The 14,069-nt window shown below is 47.5% G+C and overlaps 2 protein-coding genes across 3 annotated transcripts in view; both read left to right on the top strand.

Moving 5' to 3' along the window:
- Positions 1 to 14,069, top strand: part of LOC117584921 (neuronal growth regulator 1) — an 82,918-nt gene that overhangs the window by 58,069 nt on the left and 10,780 nt on the right. The gene's annotated exons all lie outside the window — the stretch shown is intronic.
- On the top strand, positions 1,883 to 2,654 carry LOC117584924. Of its 2 annotated transcripts, none has more exons than XM_034274075.1 (2): positions 1,883 to 2,173; positions 2,233 to 2,654. In XM_034274075.1, the coding sequence occupies exons 1-2, from the start codon at positions 1,994 to 1,996 to the stop codon at positions 2,587 to 2,589; spliced, it is 537 nt and encodes a 178-aa protein (XP_034129966.1). In that variant the 5' UTR covers positions 1,883 to 1,993; the 3' UTR covers positions 2,590 to 2,654. The 2 variants fall into 2 exon arrangements, with proteins under 2 accessions (XP_034129966.1, XP_034129965.1); XM_034274074.1 differs by having other exon boundaries at positions 1,886 to 2,173; positions 2,221 to 2,654.

Raw genomic sequence — 14,069 nt, forward strand, 5'->3', positions numbered from 1 at the left:
TCTGCCTGATTGCTTTGAGTGGCTCATTTCGCACAGCCTGCACCCCTGCTGGTGCGGGGGGGTAAATTGGAAAAGTATGTCTAAGGCTGACACCCTCCAACCCCGACGATTCCAGCGAATTTCTGCTCGGCTCTGCTCTGTTCTGTTCTGTTCTGGCATTCGAGGCGTATAATTTTCGCCTTGGACTGCGTGTGGCACGTGAGTGGATCATGTAGTTTTTTAATCAACTTGCAACATGCAAATCCAATGACAGTCGCCGTGTTGCTGCTGGCTGTTGGCTGTTGGCTGCGTGCCGGGGACCTCCATCGGCCGAAAAGAAATACCAGCGAAAAGCAAACAAGTTATGCCGTCAATTTCAATTTATATTCTAATGACATATTGTTCCTGCCATTGTCAATTTTGTTGCGCGTGTCACTGAGAAACCGGGAAACCGACGACACAGAGCTGTCGCAAATGAAAATGGGGGGGGGAGCTGGCGAAATTTAAAAACAATTTTCAAAACTTGCCCCAGAGATTCCCGTATTATGTTTAACTCATTTTCATAAAGCGCGGACAGAAACAGACACTGTGCACAGGGGAGAGATGCGGGGGAGGGGCGGCAGGCTGAAATTATAATGCGAAAACAGAAACAGCGGCGACACCAAAGCGCGACAAAGTTCAGGCAGAACAAAAGTTTATCTCGTACTTTGTTTGCATACACAAAGCCCGAACGGAGAAGAAGCTCCTCTTCGCTTCGTTCTGTTCTGTTCTGGCAATCGTTGCATGAAATTCAACGCAGGAAACACTGCTTTGCGGTAGCTGCTGCTGCCATCCATCCATCCCATCCCAACCCAACCCATCTCTGGGATAAAACAATGACGCCCCCAGGGCTGAGCGTAGTCGTCGTCGAGTGCCGAGTGCCGTGTGCCGTGTGCCGTGTGCCGGGCGTTGAGCGATTTCTTTTCATAAAGATAAATGCCAGAAAGTTGAGGCTGGCTGCAGTCTGGAAGTCGTACTGCAATCTGCCGCCGCTTCAGGAGCTTCCAAAACGAACGGTACTTACTCCAACCGCTGCGCGAGAGAGTAAAGCTTAGTGCGGCTGCTGGATTCTTGCCTTGGGCTTTGTTAAAGCTTCTCTCTGTCTCCTGCGCTCTCTCCCGCTCTCACGCTACTGCACGACATTAACTCGGCCATGTAAAATAATTTACGGCGCTGCATTGCAAATGACATTGACTTTATACTTTTGCAGCTTTTGTACCCTGTACTTGTGTGCACTGCGACGGGTGTAACGGTAATCGCAGCGGGTCAGGCAGTGCATGTAGAAGCTCGCTACTCCCGGGCAGTAACGGGGTATCTTTTAGTTGGAACATGCTTTTGAGTGCCTCTCTCTCTCTCTCTCTCTCTCTCTGGTTCATATTTCATGTGTGCAGAGTTCGGGTTACTGCGTCACGCTCGCTTCCGCGGCATCGCCTGTGTGGTGCACATTTCGTCGTATGTTGCATGCACACTGCTGGACGGGCTCCAGCCTGCGTCGAGAGCTGGACTGGCCAATTGACCAATGGCTGCTTATCAGGCGAGAACATGGTTCTATGGAATTTCATTAGGCTTTCCCCCCACCCATTCGCCCACGCTGCTGGCCGCTGTTCTACTGCCTGGTTAATGGTCGGTTGTTGGCCCTTTTTATTACCTCGTTGTACGTTGTTCGTTGTCGCAACAGCCGCGTTGCCTAATGGCGTTAGTTCGTTAGCCAAGCGATAAGATTGCCCAGCCAAAAGGGAAGGAACGGACGCAGCACAGGACTAGAAAGCCATCTCCATTACAAACAGGCAGGCAGTCAGGCAGTCAGGCAGCTCTTTAATTATGAGAAGTAAACCCAGCTTAAATCGTCAACCCTTGCCGTCAAGTGTCAGGCAAGGACTTGTCATTTTATTTCTCAGTGGACTTTCCACACACAAAAACAATATTTGTTACTTTTAGAGTTTAGTATCCAAAACAAAAATCATTCATTGACATTATGGGAAATTTATTGAGTTCCAAAACTAGTAAGTGCAAAAGACAACCCTCCGGCTATCGACAATTCTTAAGAGCCTACAAGCAGAAGCACCCGGATATGCCGCAGAAGCAGATGACCCTTTCGGCCCTGCGGAACTGGGGCAAACTCTCTCCATCGCAGAAGATGAGCTTTGTCAATGTGGTAAGTTGATTGCCTCACCTGCAGTGCCATCGTCATTGCTGTCTCAGCCATCCCTGCAGGCCAGTCATACCCTTCAAAAATTGAACATCACCGACCGCAGCAGGGCCAGGGCCAGGGCCAGGCGTCGACGCAACAAGAAGACTGGAACAAAAACGCAAGCCTCAAGCCTCCCAGAGTGCGACTTCAACTCCGATGATGACATTCGTTTCCCCATTTTCATGAATCAATATCGTTCAGTTCACAAAGAGCTCTCCGAGTCAGAGCTCTGCCAACAGGGCACCAATGCCTGGACGGCACTCACCGAGGAGCAGAAGAATCTGTTCAAAGATACTCCCAGAACCGTGGTCCTGCTGGAACACTGCACCTGCTCATCGATTGCAAAGCCTAAAGCCCGAGCGAGGCGCAAAAAGAAATAATTATAAGTAAACAAAACTTTACCCAATAAATGACCGGCCATGCATGGACGCTTGACACGTGAGAATCCGATTTGGAATCAAGCTTAGCCAAGCGCTTACACAATCCGCAGTCTGTCTCCGTTGCCGGGCTTGCGTCCCGAACACATGTACTCCTGTCAGGACGCTGGCACGCAACGCGAAAGCTCCGCTCTAGTCAGAGCAACAGTCAAGCGAAAGTCAGAGCCACAGGCACAATCATTCACATTTAAATTAACATTTCCCGGCACCGATTATCCTAATTGGGAGCTGGCCTTAGCCTACTACTAGTACCAGTGGCTGTTCCGTCGCACGTGGGAGATGTGAGGCGAATGAGTCGCTCACTTTGGCTACTTCGGGTGCCAGGTACAGTCGGCACGCGAATGCCTGCTGAAAAATGGCTTTAATGTGACGCAAAACAAGCGCGGACTCATAAAAATGAAATGGAAATTAATCAAATTAGCATTTTGTACAAATAGCAAGGCATTACGCTGCTCATGGCAGCGATTTGTAATGCCAGAATTCGGGAAGGAGGCAAGAGGATGTGCGATGGCTGAAGACTGAATTGAAAAGCCGAAAACAACCACATGGAGTACTAGGACATGCGAAAGCGTTTCAGTTCGTTGCCTAGTTTGTGGGTTTGTGGGTGCCCTGGGAATGGCGTACATGCAATCCGGCCACGCCAAAAAGTGATTGCATAATTACTCAGGGGGCAGTGCCAAGTGTTCCAAGTGTTCCAAGTGTGCCCGTGGACCACAAAAGTATCTCCGAATGAAAATGAAAAGTAATGACCACCTCAGCCCTAGCTCACTCCCCGAATCAATTAGGCAGCGAGCAGGCCAGGCTAAACGCTGTCCGTCCTGCAGTCCTTCAGCTCTGCGAGGCCAGCTCTGAGTTGTACTTTATTTTGGGCAAACGGAGAACAACTTGTGCTTTGCTCGTGCCATTTTATTGCAACACAATGGTATTTTAAGTGCAAACAATAAAAATGATTTATTGCCACACAATGAGAGCACACTGCCCCGTACCGCGACCTGTCCCTGTCCCATCCCGGCTAAGGTGAAAAGTGAGCCGTGTGCCGTACATAAAATGTCTTGGCTGGGTCTCGGCATTTTGTTTCGGGTGTAATTAGAATAAAAAATGCATGCCAACTCGAATGCTCCACAAAAACTGAATGATTCCTTGTACTCTGTGTGTGTGCATCTCCCACCTGTGCCCGAATACACGATTATACACTTAGGCTGAATTATTGAAGCGGCTCTTGTCTGAAATGTTCGATATTCATTAGAGCAGCCTTGGACAGGGCGGAGGAGAGCATTTTCCTGAGCTGTGAAAACGCTAAGTGCAGGCTGCAGGCAGCAATGAGCAAAGGAAAGACCCCCCAGCAGAGGGGATGTGCAAGATGAAAACTTTTAGGAAAACACACATGGACCCAGAGAGAGTCAAATGTGGGTTAATATGATTTATGGAAATTTGCCAGCTTCGCATTTTGACAAGCACTCGACCCAGGCTCAGCCTGTTCCCTTGTTCCCCCCGCCAGGTGGAAAACACACACAAAGTCGCTTTTTGGCATGACTCCCACGAAACCTTTTTACTTTTTGCTCGAATTTGTCAACTGAAACAGTTGACGTTAGACTCAATGCAGCCACCGGCCCGCATAATGCCAGGCATTTTGGTGTCATTGTTAAGGAGCAGCACATCCAGCAAGCACAGCCCCAACACAGACACAGACACAGACACAGAGAGCAGCGAGAGAGAGAGAGACAAGAGACAAGAGACAAGAGAGAAGAGAAAAGCCAAAAGGCGTAGTAGACTCGACTCCATTTGGCTGTCTCTGCAATGTCAGTGTCAGGCTGTGTTCTGGTTGTGCTGTTCTCGTGAAAGGTTTTTCATTTGACAAATGCTGATTAAGCGGCCCGAGACTGAGAGTACGAAATATTTGCCTATATTCGGGCTGGTATGCGCGTCGAGTGTCCTGTGTGTGTGTGCACTTTAGCTGCCTGTCTGGGCCATAGTCTAGGCCCATTCAATCAAGTCCCATCACCCGGTGAGTGGGTACCCAGCAGGATCATGAAGATGTCTCGCATATGTTTTGCAGCATTAACCAGATTGCTGCTGTGAAACCTCGAGCGTGGCGCCGCCGCTTGCCTTGGCGAGATTGAAAAGTCAACATGGCCGAAGGTGACAAGAAAAACAAATAAATGGACATGACACGCATATTTAATACGCCCCCACATACACACCCTCTGTGTGTATGGCATGTGCCACATTTTGGGTGATAGGATCGCTAGGCATGCTTGTCATGATATTTGTGTTGCCTTTTCTCCTGATTTTGTTGTGTGAATATGTGGCACATTATTCATGATTAGGTTTAGGTCGTTTGCTCCTCGTTTTTGTGTGTGTGTGTGTGTAGAGTGTTGCCCACTTTGATTGCTCGACAAGATGGCTGTCCCGCTCGAGGATGGGCTTCAGGCAAGCGGCTCGTAACCCTGTCCATTCGTCAGTCTCGAGGGGTATAATTAGTCGCACAAGTTTCGCTCACCGCTCACCGCTCTCCGCTCTCCGCCAGACGCTAATGAGGCCAATAACTCAATTGCGGCTAAATGCAGGGACAGCCACACAAATCTCAGAAGTTTAAAACGTTTACACACCATTTAAATCAAAATTAATGTCCGATTGCAGAGGCTACCCCGTACCTGCAGCAGTAGTTGTATGTGTTAGCTGGAAATCATTTCATTTTAATGACTCCACGCTTCGAATAAACTTTTTAATTACAAACTTCAATTACAATTAACGAGCGGCAGCTAAGCCAGAAGAGAAAACCCCGCAAAGGGACAGGGCTCACAGCTCTGGCTGCCAGAGAAGCAAAGATTCTGCTCCGTCTAGCTGTGTTGTGTGTGTGTTTTGCTGGCTCCAGCGTTTGCATAATTGCCTCGGACCAGCTACGGCCAAACGGGCTGACAATGACGGGCACAAGGCACAAGGCACAAGGCACCAGCTAAGCTGCTGGGCAAACAAGCCATCCATGGATAATTAAGAATAATAATTACCTCCCTTTTCTGCAGTTTATCTGCGTCTGTCGGGCTTCCATTTCTTATTTTCTCTGCTGGCCCGCCAGCATGGCCTGCAAAGCTGCAAATAATGTTGATCGGTCGGACTCTGTGTGGCTGTGGTTACCAAAGAGAAACACGAACTATACTTACCATTTAATGTGTTAATGCACTCGTTTGGCTCGATTCTCCATACACAGTTAGTGGCAATTTGTTTGCTGGCTCTCTGGCAGGGGAACTAACAACTTTTGTGCACGAATAAAATATAAAGTGAAACTCCAAAAGAGAGGCACGGGATGTCAGCTTTAACTTTATGCGTTTGCTCCTCTCCCCCTCTGCCACATGCCACGTTTCAGCCCGCTATTTGTTCTGAATACACAGAGCCAAGCCAAGTGGCCTGCGTTCCCCAACTTTGTTTCACTTTTGTCCCCTTGGCGGCTTCTAATTTCGCCTTTTTTTGTTTTGTCTTTTGTTTTTAACAAAATAAAAACTTTTCAATTTGACTTCTTGTTTGCCGAAATGTGAAAGTTCTGAATGAGTAGAACAACAACAAAAAACAAAAAAATAAGAAGAGAATACCTGGGAGCCGAACAAAAGACGTGAAATGGCCAGGCTGACAGTTCAAAGGAATCTGTCCAAGGCAGCTTCGGGAATAACTTTATTCAAATTGAAGCGCCAGTTCAGGGCTCTATTTTTTGCTGGGTGTCGACCAAAGGTGCGATGTGTCGCTTAATGGCTGCCAATTCAATTATTGTTTTGGTGGCAACATACAATTTTCAATTTCCATCACCAGACAACAAAAGCCGCGCGCGCCTGGCAATTCAATTTTGCCAAACACCAGGCAATAAATAGTCATAAAGCATTTCGGGCCTCCACCTGCTATTGGCTGCCAGTTGTAAATGAAAAAGCGGCGCAATCAGTGCTGCTGCATTATCCTTGCCATGGCGATCATCATCAGCGTCAGACACGCCGCAGTGTGTGACATTCCTTGCATGTCTTACTGACATTTAACATTTGCGTTTCGTGTTTCATACTCGGTACTCGCCTCGCGGTGTGTTCTGTGTCCTCTGTCCTGTTTGCTGTGTGGCGGCAAAACAAGGCTAGTTTTTGCGGTGCCAGCAAATAGACAATCAATGGCTCCTGGGGCGAAATTGAAACGCAAGCAATGGGCAACTATCTGTATCGTTGTTTTACAAGTTTTAGATTGCGTGTACGAGTACGAGTACCCCACCGGTCCCCTGTCGATCCGGCTGTAAGAGTAAATTGAATTTTTGTTTCTCAACGACTAAAGCAAAAACAGCTCAATAAAAGTGTCAAATGGGCCAAACGGTACGGAAACAATCCCACAATCCCCGCTTCACTTTTTTTTGAGTAACTTTTGCAATTGGCTCTCGGCCTCAAATGGAAACAAAGCAAATCCATCAATCAATGCGGAGAGTGTGGCAATCTTTTAACTACTCATTTATGTGCTCTAAGTGTGCTTCAGACGGGGCCTGTGTTGGGCGGGGGGCTGGCTATTAATTGGCCGAGCTCCAGCAACACTTCTCGTACACTCTCCCTCTCTGGCCGCAGTTTCAATAAATTGTTTTACACTGGTTGCCACTTGCTAGCGTCATGGCAGGGGGTGTTTGGTCTGCGGATCGACTACAACAATAACTTCAACAAATACCAGTGGCACAGCAGAGTGCAGCAGGCAGTGGCAACTGCTACTTCAGCTGCCCATTGTGTGTTGCTGTGTGTTTGTTTGCTGGCCAATGGACCGACGTGACGTATACGTAATATTTCATTTCATTTGTACAACGCACAAACGCGTACTCCTCTCTCTGTGTGTGTGTGTGTGTGTTTACTTTCCGCTTGCCCCTGGCCACTAGCATTGGGCTTGTGGGGTGGCATCTCCCTGTCCTGCGCCACGACGGTCTTCAGCGTCTGCAACGGCAACTGCAACTGCTACACGGCCTACAAACGTTTGCACAAAGGTTCAACACCGTTATTTATTTAATTGCATTCAATTTGCGGTTAATTGTTAAACAATGCCCCGGCCAATGACTACGCTGCACTGAACCTCGAGCCGGGCAGGGCCTTTGACTCGCACAAAGTTCCCTTCGCATAATGGCCGAAAGGTGCGTACGCTGTATACAGTGGGGCATGGTCCGCTCCCATCGCTCCCCTCACTTGTAGTTGCTGGAGTGCATGTGCATGTGTGCGTGTTCGTTTGTTGCGCAAACAACTGCAAGTGCGGTTTTAATTGAACTCAAGTGATGCTGGGGCCGCTCACTTTTTACACAGAATGCGGGCAAGCCATAGGGAAGAGGCGAGGGAGAGAGAGGAAGGAATGGCGTTAGACGTGGGCCCTTCTAATGAGTGGTCAAATATGTACACAGGAACACTCGCTGTGCTTCAAGCAATTAGCTTTTAAATTAGCCAACAAAAATCTGCCTCTCTCCCCATAAACTAAACCAATTTGTTGGCCATGGCGCAAGTTTATCTAGAACGGAATTCATGGTCCGGCAGCAGCGACAAATTATAAAACAAATTGCCATTGAAATTGCCGAAACTAAAATAAATAACAATTATGGGAAACAAATCAGGTCCAGGTTAGCAGTTATCGGCCACCTCCGCGCATTGTTGGCTGCCAAATTAGCGGCCAACTGGCTGGCTGGCCCTAAACCATTGTTATCGCCGCCCAGGCCAGCCACTGAGCACGGCAACAAATTTGCATTTCAATGGGAAATAAAGTAACTGCGGACTCTCCACTCTCCACTCTGCACTCTCAACTCCATTGGACGCTAATCGCCCAAATGTGTGCACAACGGGCCGTGTGGCATGTGCCGCTTGGCATCCAATTAAAATGCATCGCATCGTATGTAAGTACTGCTGAATGTTGTGTCATACAGCATTGCTGCTGTGGCCCCATTCAAAATTGAAACAAAAACTATAATCGCTTTGGCAGGGATTACAACACACAGAAACATGTTGCAGATACCGTCTCAGATTTGCCACAGCCGCGACAAAAACAAATCCCAATCGATTCTCGAACATGCGAATTATAGGTGTGTCTGTTCTATCGCGAAATTCAATTCAGTTGCGATAATAATAATAATATAATTTATTTTCTATGCGAGAGGGAGAGAGAGAAAGATTTAGTGGCTGTTCGATGGCGAATTATAATTATGTGCCTGGCTGCTTCCTGTGGCCGGGGTTCTGCTTAAATTGAAAATATTTATAATAAATATATTAAACATGCACAAAATTCACATTCTGGTATCTGGTGGTATCTGGCGAATGTGGGCGAACGAGAGCTGGGAACACTTTTTATCAAAAATGCCATGGAAAAAATGCCATGCCCTACGGCTGGGTGCCATTAAAATCAGCCTAGAAAGGCGCCAGAAAATGGCCTTGACAGAAGGGGCCACACGTGAATGTATACAGGGTACACGGGGGGCATAGTGGCAGCTAATATTGGAGCAAACTGCCAGAGGGTATCCGCTGTTTCATTCGGTCTTTCTGCTGCCTGTCTGTTTATCGGTGTGTTTACCTCTGAGCATCTTTTGTTATACTTTATGTTGCCCGGCGGCTGTTTGAGCGCAAAATGCATTTGTTTCGATATGCCGCCCATATAAAATGAATTGAATACATATTTCTTTTAGCTCGAATGACTGTATCCAGACTCGATGGTGTGTGCGGATGGCTGTGCTCCATAGCTGCTCCATAGAGATGCAGTGCAGTGGAATGCCGCCGCTAAAACAAACATCCGAGTCATCTGCCGGAAATGGGATACGAGTTCAGAGCTGAAGCTCCATCCTACGGATATCAGCGCATTTGCAGTGGCAATAAATTCCCTCAAGAAACTGCCAGGGACAACAGTGGCGACACACAAGACACAGCAAAAAAAAAGAGCAGAGCTTGTAAAGTGGCAAAGAGTTGCCAGTGGGTAAGCAAATAAAGGCCCAGTGGTGGGGCCAAAGAGGGGTGCTCATATTCCCCCCATTAGTCGATAGATGCTCAGAGATGACTTGGAGTGGGTAAGTTGATAACTGGGTAGCAGGTACGTGGCATGGAACCCTCCCCCCCTAGGTTCGGGAGTAACTCTGCTGTGGATAGCAAAAAGACATTGGCTCACAAATGTTTATAGCACTAATTTTATTTGTCAAACTAACAGAAGGAACAACGCACAGGCAGCGCAAATAAATGTGTCTGAGAAACGATTGAGCGCACAGAGAGAGAGAGAGAGAGAGAGAGACACAGAGTCGTATAAACAGAGGGACATAAAACTCATACGACATGTGGGCCAGCAGGCAGGCAGGCACTGGGGAAGTGCGTAAGCGTGAGAACATGGCACTTCATTCACACACACAACCCCTGGCACTCCATACGAGCAGCAGGAGCACTAGTCCAAAGTTGGACCAAAAGAAAGACAAACTGAACTAGAAACAAAGCCTGGGCTAGAGCTGTGCCTGCCGAACAATTTATACGACTATTTGAAGCTGCAAGTAAAAGTCTGAGTAAACGCTGCTTAAGTGTGCGTAAATCTATAAGGACCCAGCACAGCACAGCACAGCACCGAACCTACATCGAACCTATCGCATCGAAAGATGTTCGGCAGTTTTCATTGTCACCCCAGCGAGGACGACTACGAGGACGACTTCTTTCTCCGAATGTTAACACATCGTTTGTCGTCTGCTGTCTTTCACCCCGTCACGACTTCTAAGGACTCACTCTCCCATCCTCCGGCGAGTTGTTTTTATGCTGTAAAGCATTTTCATTTGTTTTTAGTTTCTTTCCTCTCCGTTTTCTTGTGGGAGTAGCAGGCTGTGTATCCCTTGTTTGGCTGCCTGGAAATTGATAGTTTTAGCCGACAGATTATGATCTGTTTATTGTGCAAAGTGCTGTGAAGTTCGGGCGAGCAATTAAGCTGCCTAAACGACTGGTGTGAAATGTGTTTCTGGTGATAGCTGGCGAGGCGCCCGTCAGCCGTTCAATGTCCTTCAGGGGGAGGCGCCGATAAGGGAACTTTAACTTAATTTACTTGGTGGGCAGGCTTGAGTGTCTTGAGTCTTGTGTGCCTGCCATGTTCCTGCTGCTGGAGCACAACACAAGAATTGAACCTATTTCCGGCGGATGTATCAGTATTTGGCAATTTCCGGTCTACCATTGCCTTGGCATCGTTTTTTCTTTCTTTGTTCTTTGCCAGCACACCCACGCCCAGCAGCTTTGCCGAAGCAATAAATGTTAATACATATTAAGCGATTTCCTCGGCAAGGCAGTTCGAGGAAGTTCCAGAAGAAGACAATAAAGTTTGCCACGTCCGAGGAAGTCAATTTTGCCCGAGTCAAAGTGTAATTAAACCCTTGAAGGAATGCCAGATAGATATTGAGATGGAAAGATGGAAGCTAGACGCAACCACTCAGCGCGGCACTCAGCTGTCGAACGGTTGTCGGAGTCACCCAAGAACTTCCATTAGCCTCTGAATTCATTAGGGTCCCTGGCCCTGGCCCTGGTCCAGGCCCTGGCCCATAATCATCATCAATAATATCGAGCTCGGAAAACACATCACAAATTAATTTTGACAGCTCTTGGCAACGATTAATATCAATTATTCAAATAGTTTGCAAGCGGCCAAGTCTTAAGCTGCTGCTGCTGCTGCTGCCGCCTCATTGCTCCATCAATGAGCTCCTCTCTCTCTCTGTCTCCATACATTGGCATTGTGCGGCCATTGACAATGTCATAAGCATGCTACAGGGCTCTTCGTAGCCTATTCGAACTATGGCTTAGGGCTTTGTTATGTGCCCATTGAAATGCGAGCGTTTGCATGTGAAGGCTTTGTTCGAGCCTCTGATCTATGGCCATGAATGAATGCTGGGCTTCAGCTCCTTTCTAATTGGATTCTTATCACTAAAACCCGCTTACAGTGCATTGCTCCCACTGCCCTAAACTATGTATTTGTATACCCGTTTAAACTCTGTACAAACTGGAGCTGGGGCCCCTTCCGAGTGTCGCAAAATTATTTCCAAATTATGCACGCGCACGTTGTCAAATACCAAAATTGACTAATATTTATTTATACAATTTTGCGGTCCACGGCATGCAGATAATTCAATTCCTGTGTCAAATTTGAACCAAAAAAGGCGCGTGTGTGCACCTGCTCTGTGCCGCACGCACCTCAAATGCAATTCAATTTTGCGATAAACCAATTTAAAGCAGACCAAAAATCGGCGCAAAAAGTGCCAGTTTTAATATAGATTTTTGTGCGTATAATTTGTGTCGCTTTGTCAGGTCTCATTCGCCTCATTGCTGCTGCGGTCAGAGGTTGTCAATCGTTCGCCGAATTGCTCTACAAAAAACCCAAAGAACCGCTTTGTGAAGCGCAAGTGCCCATGAAGGAGTAGCTGGACACATGGACACAGAGTGTGTCAACAATAAATGCTCCGTAAACTGCTGCCAGCCAAAGAGAAGATCATGCGCTGCCCCTCAATGGCCCAAAGGCTCTTAAAGGGCGGGGAACAATATTTTCGCTTCCCTGACACGCCAAGTGTCAAACACACCTTCCAGCGGTTGTGGCACTGCCACCAAGCGAGGATATTAAAGACTGAGTGAGCAATTGGGAAATGGGCAGGGCAGGGCAGGGCAGGGCAGGGCCTGGACTCTGGGTTGGGTTTGTCTAATTACGATACGAGAAACAAGACGGCAGCGACAAGCCATAAAAAATATGCCATTTGCACGAAAATAACTGTGATGTGCTGTGACCTGTGACCGGTGGCCCACTCCTAAGGCTAGGAGTCTGAACAGAGCCACAGATACACAGATATGGCCAACAAATGGCTTCATTTGAGCCAGGAATGTCGAGGCGATAAAAATTACATGTATTAAAATTAACAAAACAACCAGGCGGCAGGCAGGCAGGCGGCTCAGACAAGAGACGAGACAGGGTGGCATCTATGAGAGGCTCTGCCCCTCGTCACATCACGTGATTGACGCACATTTCGACCTGGAATTTCCAACTGTTAATTCGACGCACCCAACTACAGCTAGAACCCATCTAGACCATTCTGGAAGTGGAAATTTGATGTGTCTTCGTCATGTTAATTGTTTTCCTTTGTTCGCTATTCCTGCTGCTGCTGCTGTTGGATGGATGGACGGACTCGTCTGGGCTTTGTTATAAGCCATAATTTGTGCGCTTATAACTGAAAAGTTTCGCCACTAACTTTATTAACCGAACGAGGGAGCGTGGGGCCGTGGGGCCGTGGCCCCTGCCCAGACCTGAGACTTCATTTGAGTTCATTCTTTTTGTTTTCTTGATTTCCGTTTCCGACGACGACGCAACTTTCTTTAGCTTGTTTTTATGGTAATCGGCGCATAACGCAAAAACCACAATACGCTCTCAGCCCTCAAGGCATAGCCGCAGAGTCAGAGGCAGAGTCGGAGCCCACCTGAGTGTGTGTTGGAGGGGTCTGTGGGGGTGGCCCGTGGCCCGTGGCATGGCATTTGGAAATTAAACAGCGAATAGTCCTTAAAATTTTATAACTTAATTTCTGTTGCTTTGGCATTTTTGTGAACTTTTTGATTTGATTTCCGTTCGGCGCTCGCGCAACTCCTTTTGTGGCGATATTGGTTGGTGGTCTGGCAGGACTCCGAGTGTGGGTGCCAGGTGGCAGTTGCTGACGTGCCTGGCGTTCTTTTTCTGTCGGAGTTTGGCATGCGAATTAGAATAATAAACTGTTGGAATTTATTTCGCACAGGAAAATACTTTGGCTGCGCTGATAAGGTTGATCTATGGCCGGTGGCACTTGAACGGCCGCGATAAGGCGCCATTTTGCCAGAGGGTTGGCTGGTGGGGCAGCATAATTGATGCACCGTGGGGGGGAGGCATGATTTCGATCTGCAGACATAACTCAATTGGGGTGCAAGCCAAATCCAGGCTCTTACGCACTTCATTATGATTTCACGTTGGCTTACAGTTTGAGAACAACTTCATTCCTTTGAGTGTTTGAGCTCCATTTGTGGTGTGTTAATCTTGGCGCACCACTGTCATTGGGTGCATGCTGGAACCTAGTTTCATTATGCTAATTGCACGGACATCAACTGCGAAAAACAATCCAACAAATAACAAAGAGCTGGGACTGGGACTGCGACTGGGCAGCAGGCACCAGGAAACCAAAGAATTTTCATTAAAAAAATGTTCATTTAGTTGCACAATTATTTTTGTGCAGCAATTTTAATAACACTAATTTACCTTCAATTTTCTCAACTCTTTTGCCATGCCACACAAAGGCAGCGACACACAGAGAGAGAGAGAGAGAGAGAGAGAGGTGGAGAGCGAGATGGAGAGCGAGAGATTTCCAGTTAAAAATATGCGCAGCTGCACGAACTACAAAAAAAAAAATGAAAATGATAAGTTTTTTCCCTCTCGGTTCTCGT

Source organism: Drosophila guanche, unplaced genomic scaffold (genome assembly GCF_900245975.1).
Source record: "Drosophila guanche unplaced genomic scaffold, DGUA_6, whole genome shotgun sequence".
NCBI lineage: Eukaryota > Metazoa > Arthropoda > Insecta > Diptera > Drosophilidae > Drosophila > Drosophila guanche.